Genomic DNA, 12,992 nt, shown 5'->3' with positions numbered 1-12,992 from the left:
GGCAGAGGAGGATGCGAGGGACAGAGTGAGATGGAGGCAGATGATCTGCTGTGGCGACCTCTAAAAGCAGCAGCTGAAAGAAGAAGTAGACAGTTTTTCTTCTTGTGGACCTAAGTCTTTAGAAAGGTTGTGGTAGCCTTTGCCAGATTCATGAATTACCACAATCTTTTCTCTATTTTCCCTGTGAAAATTCTTACTGAAGTATCCAAAGGACAAACCCCCAAAGAGTTAAACGAGTGAAATTAAATTTTTTTTTAACTCGGCTTTTATTTTGAAAACCCACCACCTCAAGCGATTACGTGCTTCGCGCGAACTTTACGCGGATGGAGTAAAAATAATTGACAATAAACATATATCGTATGCCTCGGAAAAAGTGAAGGCGGCTTGTGCGGGAGTCGAAGCTGTCATATCATCAATGGTACATTTCGATCCGGAGGGTGTCGTCTGAAGCTTTGCAGTCGTTGGCAGCTGTTTCGTCTCGGGAGGGGGGAAAATGGAGCATATCCGAACGCCAAAGGTAGCTAACGTTTCTTGCTAACTGCAAATGGATGGGATACGGTCAGCAGCTCGGCCTTGTCCATTTCCGATTGTGTTGAAAGCCTCGACTGTGGTTCGGTTTGCTGGTTATTAGTGCTTGGGGTGGATTTGTATGAATCGGCGTTATGTCGTGACGGGTAGTAGGTGTCGCCAGCGGCTCCAAAAGCCAGACGTGACGAGCATCAATGAGCCGTTTGTTTCCCCCGTTCATCAGATAGACGGGCTTCCTCTATCTAATTTTACTACTTGCACGCCCTGATATTTATATTTATATATATTTATATTTACAGCTTGCCACTGTCAATACAGCCAATAAATCCAGTGTGTTAGAGTAGGAAAGGAAACACACAGGTATGACTGTATGGCAAAAAGGCTGAGGGGGGTGATCACCGTGAGACTGGCAGCACTGTTTATATGTAATCAAACAGTTTCAGCTGTATAACTGCCTGGCTGGGCTCTAAATCACTCACAGAAGACCAGGCTTAAAGCAAACCTACCAATAAAAAAAAAAAGGGCTAGACCCGAGCAGTGCTGCAGCACAGGTTTAGCCCTGCCAGGCCTGTACTGCTAGAAAATAAACTTAAGTGGCTGCTGCTGCTTTTGTGTTTGCTAACGAGCTAAGCCCTTTAACCCTTAAATCAAGGATCCTTTAAGATCTAATATACAGGTGTTCAAAGAGCCAAAAACGGGCCACTGTCCAAATACATATGGACCTTTGTCACCAGCCAGTCAAATGTAATTTTCATTCTCTTTCACCTGCCATACGGTGCCTCAGTGGGCCTAATTTTATTTAACATGTGTATTTTTTCTTTAACCATGTTGGGCAGCATTGTGACATCATTCTTGAGGCTCAGGGATAATTATGTTATTTGTCAGTGGAGAAAAAAAAAGATGTTGAGATCGGGTGGGTGTTATTGCCTGCAGAATGGGTGTTCCCCATCTGTCTCCACACCTTTCAGTTGTTTGTCTGGATTATGAAATCAGATGAGATTATTGCTTTTGTGAAATGCCAGAAACGTTGTTAACACTTTGTGTTAAAGAAAAAAAGACACAAGCTGCTTATTGTTCACTGTAGGAATCAGGTGAATGCTTTTATAGAATGCAATGCAAAAGTATAGTTTAAAGTGCATCAGTTTATAAAAGAAGTAAACACAAATTCTACCATTAAGTTCCCTGTGAGATAGTGTGAGGCGATCTCTTTCCCTCTCACTAACTCACTCATTGACTCACTCACACACACACACACGCCACTGACTTCCTTCATGTTCCAAAAAGCCGACTTATGACAGCGCTGCGACCCTCAGGTTCCTGGGAGACAGAGAGAGGCTCGGTCGTTTCATCATATCTCAGAAAAACGGCAACAAGAGGAGGATGTCTGAGTCAGCCGGAAGCAGCGAGTGTGATGAATCACAGATTTGCACAGTTAGCGCTGACAGCAGTGCACAGTCCAAAAACAGTGACTTTCCAGTTGCGATTTGACTGCAGCGTGTAGCTGGCTGGAGCATTTGTTTTAATGTGTCGTATCCCAGTGATGCAAAAGGTAATAAAATAGATGCAGCAGTGCAGAGAAAAGTCCATTAGCAATATTGTCTAGTTGCTCTTTCCTTCACTATTGCAGCTATTGAATATGAATTCTTAAGAAGGAAGTAAAAATAATGAGTTGTGTTTGACTTAAGGTAGATACGATAGAATTAATTAAGGGCCAGGTGGTCTATTTATTAAGGTGGTGGCAGAAAATGTCACTTGTGACTGCAGTTATTAAAAACCTGGCAGCTGATAGTGAGGGCCAGGTGGCCGGGATTAGTTGGCGTCCCCGTTCGCAAGATCCTGTCTCTTGTATTTTCAGTGCATCCAGCAGAAGAAGCAAAGCGTCCTCCTGATTGGTTTAGGTCTTACCAGTATGTGTTTCTGTCCTTGCAGGTGGAGCAGGTGCGGCTGTTGGATCGCTTCAGCAACAAATCCACACATGGCACACTGTACCTCACAGCCACGCATCTCATCTTTGTGGAGAGCAGCTCTAACAACTCAGCCTCTGCTGGACAGGAGATCTGGGTGAGTAGCTCTGGTGCCGACTATACCTCCAGTAGTGCAGGTGTCACAGTACTTGTATGTGGATGTCACTAAGGTGAATGCAACATTATACTAATATTATACTAATGGATCGTACAGTTTCAAGCAAACTTAAGTGTGCTTGTTAGACAATATGGGCCTCTTTTTAGTCCAGTAATTAACATTTATCATCCTGCAAAATGTTATTAATACACTCCTTCGCTGGAGGAACCAGTGCGGTGCAATGTTGCCGGTAGCTGCTCGCAAAATGATTACTGTAGCTGCCAGGAGCTAGCTGGCATATTTTTGGATCTCCAAACCCAGAGGTAACCGAAAGCATGCAATAGAGGTCACGTTATCCACAGATGTTTCTGATGCAAATGAATGGGAGCCATAAAGAAACTGGAACTTCAGTGGTGACGCTGCTCTTGCCTCTGTGCAGCCACATGAGGAGTTTTTAATGTGACCGCTAAAAGGAAGCCTGCAACCGGACAGAGTTTATTGTTGGAAGGAGAGAGAGATTATGAAAGCTAATGTGTGGTAAAAGGAAGCAGGGTAGAGTTTCAAAATGTGCACACATGGTGTGTGTGTGTGTGTGTATGTGAAAGAGGATCGCTGTCAGAGCACTGGAAGAACTAGGTTAATAACATCTAGCGTGCAAAATTCAGATTTGCTGATGAACTTATTTCTGGTACAGTAGCAGCAAAGTGGCAGTGTTGGGTTATGAGAGATGCATGTTGCAATAGGCCTAGAGGAGCCACTGAACACAAGAGGTTATTTAATACTGGGAAATTGGTTGCAGCAGTTTAGGTCTCATGTTAAGAATTTCAACACGTGATTTGCTAGATTTGATTAGAGTTATGATTTGTGATAATGACTTCATACACTTCGCCTAGCCCTGTTTAATAGGTTTTACAGAGTCCAGTTGACATATTACACACTTGCTGGAATGGTTTACTTCGGAGTGGACACAATTGCATTGCACTGTTTGAATCCAGGTAAAAAAAAAAGAAAAAACTCTAGTATTTAGTGACTGGCCTACATTGTGGAAACATTATCGTGGTTTAAAATGCTTTGTGCAGCAAAACCTGGGCCATGACCTCCTTTCCACCATCCTTCCTGTTTCATGTGCATTTGAACATGTTCGTGCACTTTTATAGCTGCACGTCCCTGGCCTTCCGTGTGTGTGTGTGTGTGTGTGTGTGTGTGTGTGTGTGTGTGTGTGTGTGTGTGTGTGTGTGTGTGTGTGTGTGTCTTGTTCAGCACTGTGTGTGTTGTGGAGTAATTTCAAAGTAACTTTGTTGTGCATCAAAAGAGTGTGTTAGAATGTTTGTGTGCCTCATAAATGATTAAACAGCAGTTGAGTTACTGCCTGTCTGTACAGCTGGTGGGATCAGCAATTACACTGTGTGTGTGTGTGTGTGTGTGTGTGTGTGTGTGTGTGTGTGTGTGTGTGTGTGTGTGTGTGTGTGTGTGTGTGTGTGTGTACATGCTTTTGTTTGCCTGTGTGTCCCACTAGTCATTCCCAGCGCTGATGAATGTGCATCTTTATGATTTCCTATGATTGTAGGACTCAAAATGCACTCATGAATATGGTGATGTGTGGCATCTGACCCTCTTGCCCTCTGTGCTTCTGTACGATATTAAAATAATTCATGATTACTTGGTAAAGTGGACTGAGCTTTTTATAGCACTCTTCTGTTCAAAATACATGTTCATCCACGTCTTTAAATATTCCACATCTTATCTGTTCTTCATTATTTTCATGTAGCAGATAACACTCACCAGCCACACCTATTGAACTGCTTATTAATGCACATAGTTAATCAGCCAGTCACATGGCAGCAACATCAACTGAGCACCAGCATGGGGATGGAAGGTGATTTAAATGACTTTGAATGTGGTGGTTGGTGCCAGAAGAGTTGCTCTGAGTATCTCAGAACCTGCTGATCTGTTGGGATTTTCCCACACAGCTCTCTCTAGGGTTTACAGAACACATCCCGAGAGCAGCAGATCTCTGGGTGAAAATATCTTGTTGATGCCTGAGGTCAGAGCACAATTGCCAGAATGCTTTGAGCTGATAGGAAGGCAGCAGAAACTCAACCAAGGTATGCAGAAGAGCATCTCTGAAAGCACAACACATCAGACCTTGAAGCAGATGAGCTACGGCGGCAGAAGAGCACACCGGGTACCACTCCGATCACCTAAGACCAGGAAACTGAAGCTACGGTTCACATAAGCTCACCAAATTTGGATCTTAGAAGACTGGAAAACTTGATTTCTGCTGACTTTTGATTTCCTCCTAGAAGAATTTTGAACTGAACTGATGTTCCTAAAGAGTAAAGCTGCAATGTTGACTTTGTTTAAACTAATTCATAATGATCCATCCTCTGTGAATCACCAGCCTCTCTTTTTTGCCTGGTTCCTCTCTCCTTATCTGCAGATTTTGCATCATCATATAGCCTCTGTGGAGAAGCTCTCCCTGACCACCTCTGGCTGTCCGTTGGTAATTCAGTGTCGCAACTTCAGGGTGGTTCATTTTGTGGTACAGAGAGAAAGAGACTGCCACGACGTCTACAGCTCACTGCTGCGTCTTCTACGGCCAGGTTCTCTGATATATGGATGATCTGTTTATTTTAGGCATTCCTCCCATCCAGTTAATAGTTGACAGAGATGGAATTACATACTAAACAGTCTTGTGGGGTTTCTCTCTGTTTTTTTCCTCTGTGCAGTATGCTATGAAGAGCTTTATGCTTTCTCCTACAACCCCAAACAAAATGACCAGCAGAGAGAGGAAGGATGGCAGCTTATCGACTTGGGGGCAGAGTTTGAGAGGATGGGCGTTCCCTGTGACCAATGGCAGCTCACTGATGTCAACAGGGACTACAAGGTAGATAATAAAATAGAACTTTTATTAGTACAAGCAAGCGCTCTGTCCTGCTATAATCTGGATTTCTTGACAGTTTCTGATATTGGTTACCACTTAGATCTGTTTTTTACAAAGTAATGAAGTAATTTGGGGTTTGACTTGTAGTATTTCTGTGTATTGACTGTCTGCATGCCTGCATCATGGCTGCAGATGGAAATGAGTTGCCAGAAGAACATAGAAAGGGATGCAAATCACTCAAACCACAGCTGCAGCAATGGTCCAGAAGAGGGCGCTGGAGCATCACTGCTGGTTAGCTCCATCTTTAGTATGATGGACAAAAAAGGCCTTCAAGTCAAAAGTAGAAATTGGACGCCTTCTTTCAAGCCACTGTTGCTCTCAGTAATACTGTACATAATGCCTTTTATAGTTTTTTACTCTTTTAGTCAATATTTTAACACAGGAATTTTCAGCAGGAATATTTGTTGATGTGAACTGTTGGCAATACTTGTATATATCATCAACAACAGGGTGAGTCCTGGTATTTTTTTTTTTTTGATGCATTGTGTGTGTGTTTTTGTTCAGGTGTGTGAGACATATCCACGAGACCTCTATGTTCCTATCACTGCCAGTAAGCCCATCATCGTGGGGAGTTCCAAGTTCAGAAGCAAAGGGCGCTTTCCTGTACTCACTTATTTCTACCAAGAGAAGAAGGTACTTTAAAACTGTAACCACTTACATTATTTATTTGGGTCTCTTTTGGTCATGCTTGTTGTATTTCATCTTTCATTAGCAAGTTGTTGAGCACAAGGAGCAAGATGAGAAATCTGGATCTTAGTATTTCTGAGGTGGCTCTAGCAGAATGGAAGTAGGAGTGCTTAAACTGAAAATGGGGTCAACTCTTTCGGTTATATCAAAGTGCAAATATCATGGGAACCCGCCTGTCGGGAATTGCATATTAACATGTGCAAAGTTGAGATTTTTGCCAAGGGTGGATTTGCAGCAAAGCTCATAAAATGTCCAACATGGAAAGGATTTGTACTCTGCTTAACAAATTTCATGACATCTGCTCATTAGATTTGTTTTATGTATGGATGGAAATTCTGACCTTTCGCTGGCAGTAGAAGAAACGTTACCAGATCACAGAAATTATTAGTAACTACTGTCAAGGGTCTATGAAATTTGATGGAAAATCTGCATCTTTTTTTTTTTAATGTTCTCTAACAAAATGTCAGCGGGACTGATGAACAGATTTTGCTTTTTCTGCGAATGTCAACGCAAACAAGACAGCACACCCCCATCCAAAGCACGCAGCGTAGTTTTGAATCCTGATTTTCAGGTGAAACAGCAGTTAGGAGAATGCAGGTGCCAGTAATCTAATCACTGCCGCACATCAATACATTTTCTTGTCTTGACTAATCACTGTTAACTAGAAAAACCTGACGCACACAAGCACAGCAAACATTGTGTTTGGTTTTTGTTGGATTTTTGCCTGTTGCTCTTTTTTTTATCTCACTTTGTCTTACTGCTGCTGGAACAGGTGAATTTCTCCACTGTGAGATTAATAAAGTCTTATCTACAAAATGGCATTATCATTTCTCTTTTAAAGAGAACTAAAGAGTTTATATTTATGTTATTAGTTTAACCTAAAAAGTAAAACGGCTGACAAATTGCTACTAAAATTTGACCTCCTTGTCAGTTTGATATAAATAATTTTGTTAGGCTTTAGGAGACTCCTGGGAGCTGTAGTTGTTCCATTATAGCTAACCACTGGAAGGAAGTAATGCAGCCTCAAATGTTCTGGTTTGAAGGGAATATTTTAACAGCAGTATATTTATTATTTTTATAACTCCTTGTTTTTATCATTGTGCTCTCTTCACCCTGACAGGCGGCAGTGTGCCGTTGCAGTCAGCCCCTCTCTGGGTTCAGTGCACGATGCCTCGAGGATGAGAGCATGCTGCAGGCTATCAGCAAAGCCAATCACAACAGCCGATTTCTGTATGTCATGGATACAAGGCCAAAGGTAAGGTGGGGATAGCCAGACAACTTCTCCGCATAACAAGCAGTGTTCAAGTTGGTTTTGATTTTAAATATCCTGTATGTGCGTCCAGCACTATATGAATGTAGTTTGAAAACAGAGTTGCAGTTATTGAGCTTTTCTTTTCTTTTCTTTTTGTTTCTGGCCCACAGCTGAACGCCCTTGCTAACAGAGCCGCAGGTAAAGGCTACGAGAATGAGGACAACTACTCCAACATCCGCTTCCAGTTTGTTGGCATTGAAAACATCCACGTCATGCGGAGCAGCCTGCAGAAATTGCTGGAAGGTTAAACAGCCATTATGCACAAGCACACCCAAAGAAAAAAAATGATGATGTTTATGAAAACTGTTTTTTTTTTTTTTTTTAAATAGAAGGCAGTCAGTGCAGTAATCTGAAATCTCTTTGATCTCTCAGTGATTGGGACTCGGTCACTTTCCATGAGTGACTATCTGGTGGGACTAGAGAGTAGTGGCTGGCTGCGGCATATCAAGGCTATAGTAGATGCTGCTGTCTGTCTCACCAGGGTAAATGTTTCCCTTTCATACTTCTTTAAGTGTATTATATCTGCTAGTCCAGATCGATAGGAGCTGTTTTTTTTTTTTTTTTTTTTAAAAATACCCACATTCCTCTGCCGTCTGTTTCCACTCTTAAACCCAGGCGGTGACAGTTGAAGGAGCCAGTGTGTTGGTTCACTGCTCAGATGGATGGGACAGAACCGCCCAAGTCTGCGCCCTGGGGGCGCTGCTCATGGACCCTTACTATCGTACTATTAAAGGCTTTATGGTACTGGCCGCAGACACATCGTGTTGACGTGTGCATGCATACTGCTCTTTGTTTGTGGATCTCGTGCTTCAAACTTGATCCTCACTCTTATTTTTCTTCTAGGTACTGATAGAGAAAGACTGGATCTCTTTTGGTCACAAGTTTGCAGACAGGTGAGGTTTCAGCTGGAAAATGTTGGGTGCTGCAGAGTTCGGCGTTTTTCAGGCCTAGAAAGGCTCATGGGGTTGTCGGCGGCAGCCAATTTTCAGCTTTGTGAACGTGTTAACTTGAGAGCGATTTGATCTAGGATGTTCAAATTCAAATTCGTTCAAAGGAACGAGTTCTTGCCCCAAGTGGAGGAGTTCAAGTATCTCGGGGTCTTGTTCACGAGTGACGGGAGAAGGGAGCGGGAGATCGACAGACGGATCGGGGCTGCCTCTGCAGTGATGCGGACGCTGCACCGGTCTGTCGTAGTGAAGAGGGAGCTTAGTGTAAAAGCGAAGCTCTCGATTTACTGGTCGATCTACGTTCCTACCCTCACCTATGGTCACGAGCTTTGGGTAGTGACCGAAAGAATAAGATCGCGAATACAAGCGGCAGAAATGAGTTTCCTTCGAAGGGTGGCTGGTCTCTCCCTTAGAGATAGGGTGAGGAGTGCAGCTATCCGGGAGGGGCTCAGAGTAGAGCCGCTGCTCCTCCACATCGAAAGGAGCCAGTTGAGGTGGCTCGGGCATCTGATTAGGATGCCTCCTGGCTGCCTCTTGGGTGAGGTGTTCCGGGCATGTCCCAGCGGGAGGAGGCCCCGCGGCAGACCCAGGACACGCTGGAGAGATTATATCTCTCGGCTGGCCTGGGAACGTCTTGGGGTCCCCCCGGATGAGCTGGAGGAGGTGGCTGAGGAGAGGGAAGCCTGGGCTTCTCTGCTTAGGCTCCTGCCCCCGCGACCCGGCTCCGGATAAGCGGAAGAAAATGGATGGATGGATGGATGTTCAAATTCACACCATAGAAGCATCTACTAAAAGATTCGGATGATTTTGAATCTCGGCGACCTTCACCTCAAAGTAAAGGTCAAAGGTCAAGTTTTCTGAAAATCCTGGATGCCCCCTACGATTTTCAAATTAAACCTCATATGCACCCCATTAAGATCTACTGAGACCTGGTAATTATGTGTTCTAGAGTTTGGGCTTCCACGGGATTTGTGCTGCCTAAAGATTCTGAAACGGAGGCTGAGGGGCAGCACTGGCTGCTGGCAGTATTTTATTACTCTGCTTGAATTGTGTGCGTTCAGGTGTGACCAGCTGGATGGAGACCCAAAGGAAGTGTCGCCTATTTTCACTCAATTCCTCGAGTGCGTCTGGCACCTGACTGAGCAGTTCCCACAGGTGAGTGGGGCATGGTTTGAGCTGTGTGACATGTATATAACATCTGCAAAGATTATCTGTGGTATGTTTTATTGTTTTTATTTAACCGCGGTTCTCTCTTTAGGCGTTTGAGTTCAGCGAGTGGTTCCTGCTGCAGATCCATGAACACGTTCACTCCTGTCAATACGGGAACTTCCTCGGCAACAGTCAGAGGCAGAGAGAAGAGCTGCAGTAAGTCGAACGCACGGATTTGTCAAATAGTTGTCTTCCAAAGTGCAACTCTGAAATGTATCCCTCTGTTGGCATAACCTCAAAGAAGCTGCACCTCTGACAGATTTGTTATCACTGAATCAATAAAACCCAATAGCAGGAATATAATGTGTAATCTCTCATTTTGCCGGGATACAAAGAGATATGTGGGTGTGGGTGTGAGCCAACCAATGAACAAACCAAGTTGACTGTGTCAACATGCTGTATGTGACTAACTGCTGTTCCGGGTTGCAGGCTAAGAGAGCGGACTCACTCCCTGTGGGCATTTCTAATGAGTGAAAAACAGAACTACCTGAATCCCTTCTACAGCCCCGCATACTCTGAAGCACATCCTGTGCTCGAGCCCTCCACCCTGCCGTATCATTTCAAGTCAGTACAGCTTGTTCACATTTTTGCTGTTGCTTCTATCTGTATAGTAATGTTTCGTAGTTGTCCTTATACGAATCTTATCTACATGTGTAAAATTGTGCTCAAAAGGTTCTGGAGGAATATGTACCACCAGTTTGATCGGTCCATGCACCCTCGTCAGTCTATCCTGAAAACCGTTCTGACTCTGAAGGAGAACAGCCGCAAAACAGAGAGCACGCTGCACGCCCTGGAGACTGTGAGTGCTGTTCTCTTTGTGTACAGTGGCCCATGAATTTAAGTTAGCTCAGTTAAAATTTAATGCTGTCTGAAAGTTGCTGCAGATTTATTCCATTTTTTTTTTGCACATTTATCTTATTTCCCACAACGGCTTTAAACTTTAGCTTAATTTTGAGTATTTAAATGAATTTTCACAACAAATCCACTGTTGTATTTGGAAGATGTGGAATTTTACATACTAAGGTGTCTTATCATGCTCTCTTGGTTCAGAGGCTGCAGCAGCTTGGTGTGGTCCCGGTTGCGACATCCGACCCCCCTGCACCCCCTCCCACGAGAGATCAGCTCTCCAACTCCCACAGCCTCCCGCCACGTCCCGACTCCCTCATCCTGGGAGCGCCAATCAACCACAAAGAAGTGCAGAATCACGAGGAAGAGGATGAGCAGGAGGAGGTGGGCGAGGAGGCCACCGAGAGTACGGACACAGAGCGGACAGTAGAGGGAAGCAGTGGCACTGAGAGCAGGAAGCAGAGCTATGGAGAGCTGGAGGGGACTTATAACAGTGAGCTGGTCAAAGAAGAGCCAGCTGTTGTCAGCCTGGAGTTTGGTGTAGCACGTATGACCTGCTAAAACCAAACAGAGGGATTGTGGGATATTGAGGGACATGAGCAACCGAGTAAGAGAGCTTACTGAAAGTGTGTGTGTGTGTGTGTGTGTGTGTGTGTGTGTGTGTGTGTGTGTGTGTGTGTGTGTGTGTGTGTCAATGATTATGTGCTGATTACGCAATGGCCCTGAATGGGCCGAATGGATGAAGTTGTGTGTCTGTGTAGTCTAAAATCTCTATGGAAAGCCTCATTATTATGTCATATACTGCACTTACGGTGGAAAAACATAGCTCATTTTTTTTTTTTTTTATTAATGTTGAAAAGCAATATTAAAAAAATTCATGAATCAAATGAGAAAATAAATTCATCAACAAACAAACCAAACAATTGCAAGTGTTTTTTCAGTTGTGCATGTTTGAAGTACACGGCCTTGATATTCTTCGCATGAAAATACAGGAAATCACATTTTTTGGCTTGAGAAATGTTTCATTTCATCCAACAGCTGAAATCCAGCCTAATCTGATGATGCTGGTGAGCTGACTTTGCTCTGATCTGACTGATTAAGAAAAGAAAGGGGGGGAAAAATATATATATATATATATAAAATATATAATAGCACAAAAGCCAAACTTTAATTAGAGTAGGTTTACATAGATGCAGAAAGAATTGTGTGGAAGATGCAGCCTTTCTAAAAAGCTTCATCAAAATCAGGCATTCAATACTGACATGCTAATGTAGACACTATTATTTTAGAATTAATCTTAAATTGCAGAGCCTGAAGATCAAAAACTGTGTTGCTGTCAAAATATGTACAATACTGATTATACAAACTGCCAGCTGTAGTTCTCATTGATCCTATTTTGCTTCTTGCAGTGATCAGATAATCTGACTTACTAATGTGCACTGATTTCCAAATCCTAGTGGTTGTATCTGCCACGCCAGCGGCTTATTATTTATGACAGCTGACCTTGATTAAAGGTCACCGGCACATAGAGAAAACAGCGTGCACGCGGGGTTTAGTTCAGTGGGTTTGCATGTCTAAGCGCTGTTAAATTCAGGAGTAAACATGAAGCTGATTTTGTTTTGTTTTGTTTTTTTTTTAACAAATATTTCCCTAAATTATTTGTGGTCTTTCTGCTTTTCAAGATCAACAAAAACCTCACATAGCAATTTACATAAGTAGAAAATACATTTCTGTACCTGGCAATTTCAGATTCTGATATGGATCTTAATAAAATGATGTGATATAAAGAACAGAGGGTTAAGATCATTTATTTATTGGAAAAAAAAGACATTGCCCCACTCTAATCTGGGTTAGATTCACTATGGTTGCGGCAATTCAGGCCACAATTCACATTTTTATTTATTTATTCATTTTTTTGGGCTCATCTCATTACCATCATTACGATATTCCATGTTAATTCCAGAATAAGGCTGTAATTTTGCTTAACATTAGAGCTCAGAAAGGATTTGATCTTGGATTAGATGTAGTGTACAAGCAAATGCCTTGCTCAATCAGTTTGCTGCACAGGGGCAAGATGTAAAACCTGGAGTGCATGAATGTCCAGAGTTTGTGTGTATTTCTCTGCTCTGCAAGCACCCAGCTCTTTTCACCCTGCTGCGTTACATTCAGCCAGCTTGCCTCTAAATTCTTTATGGAATTTAGACCAGCAGCTTTTGCAGTGAACTAGTTCCTTCTTAAATGCCACTCAATCCACGGCCCACGTGCGCTTTAGGAATAAATGTAGCAATAAATTGAGGTTTGTGCTTAAACACATTCAGTGGGCAATCAGACAAAGTGAACATTTGGGCCTTAGACAAATCAGTCTCTATGAGCACGTAAACAAGTCATTATTCAGCTGTAACAACTTGGAATAGAGAAAGGCAGGCAGTGCAACGTGATGTGATGTGTATACCCACTG

General features: G+C 43.0%; 1 protein-coding gene across 1 annotated transcript; it reads left to right on the top strand.

The window, feature by feature from the left end:
• Positions 1-313: 313 nt before the first annotated feature.
• mtmr6 (myotubularin related protein 6) lies at positions 314-11,427 on the top strand. The gene is made up of 15 exons (XM_030756492.1): positions 314-517; positions 2,458-2,589; positions 5,030-5,192; positions 5,319-5,476; positions 6,038-6,166; positions 7,341-7,475; positions 7,643-7,775; positions 7,905-8,014; positions 8,148-8,273; positions 8,376-8,425; positions 9,541-9,634; positions 9,738-9,844; positions 10,118-10,252; positions 10,361-10,487; positions 10,739-11,427. Exons 1-15 carry the CDS (start codon positions 494-496, stop codon positions 11,093-11,095), a joined length of 1,980 nt encoding a protein of 659 aa, XP_030612352.1. The 5' UTR covers positions 314-493; the 3' UTR covers positions 11,096-11,427.
• Positions 11,428-12,992: the final 1,565 nt, after the last annotated feature.

Source organism: Archocentrus centrarchus, chromosome 20 (genome assembly GCF_007364275.1).
Source record: "Archocentrus centrarchus isolate MPI-CPG fArcCen1 chromosome 20, fArcCen1, whole genome shotgun sequence".
NCBI classification, from domain to species: Eukaryota; Metazoa; Chordata; class Actinopteri; order Cichliformes; family Cichlidae; genus Archocentrus; species Archocentrus centrarchus.
The sequence above is the reverse complement of the archived record's forward strand: the minus strand, read 5'-3'. Positions and strand labels throughout refer to the sequence as shown.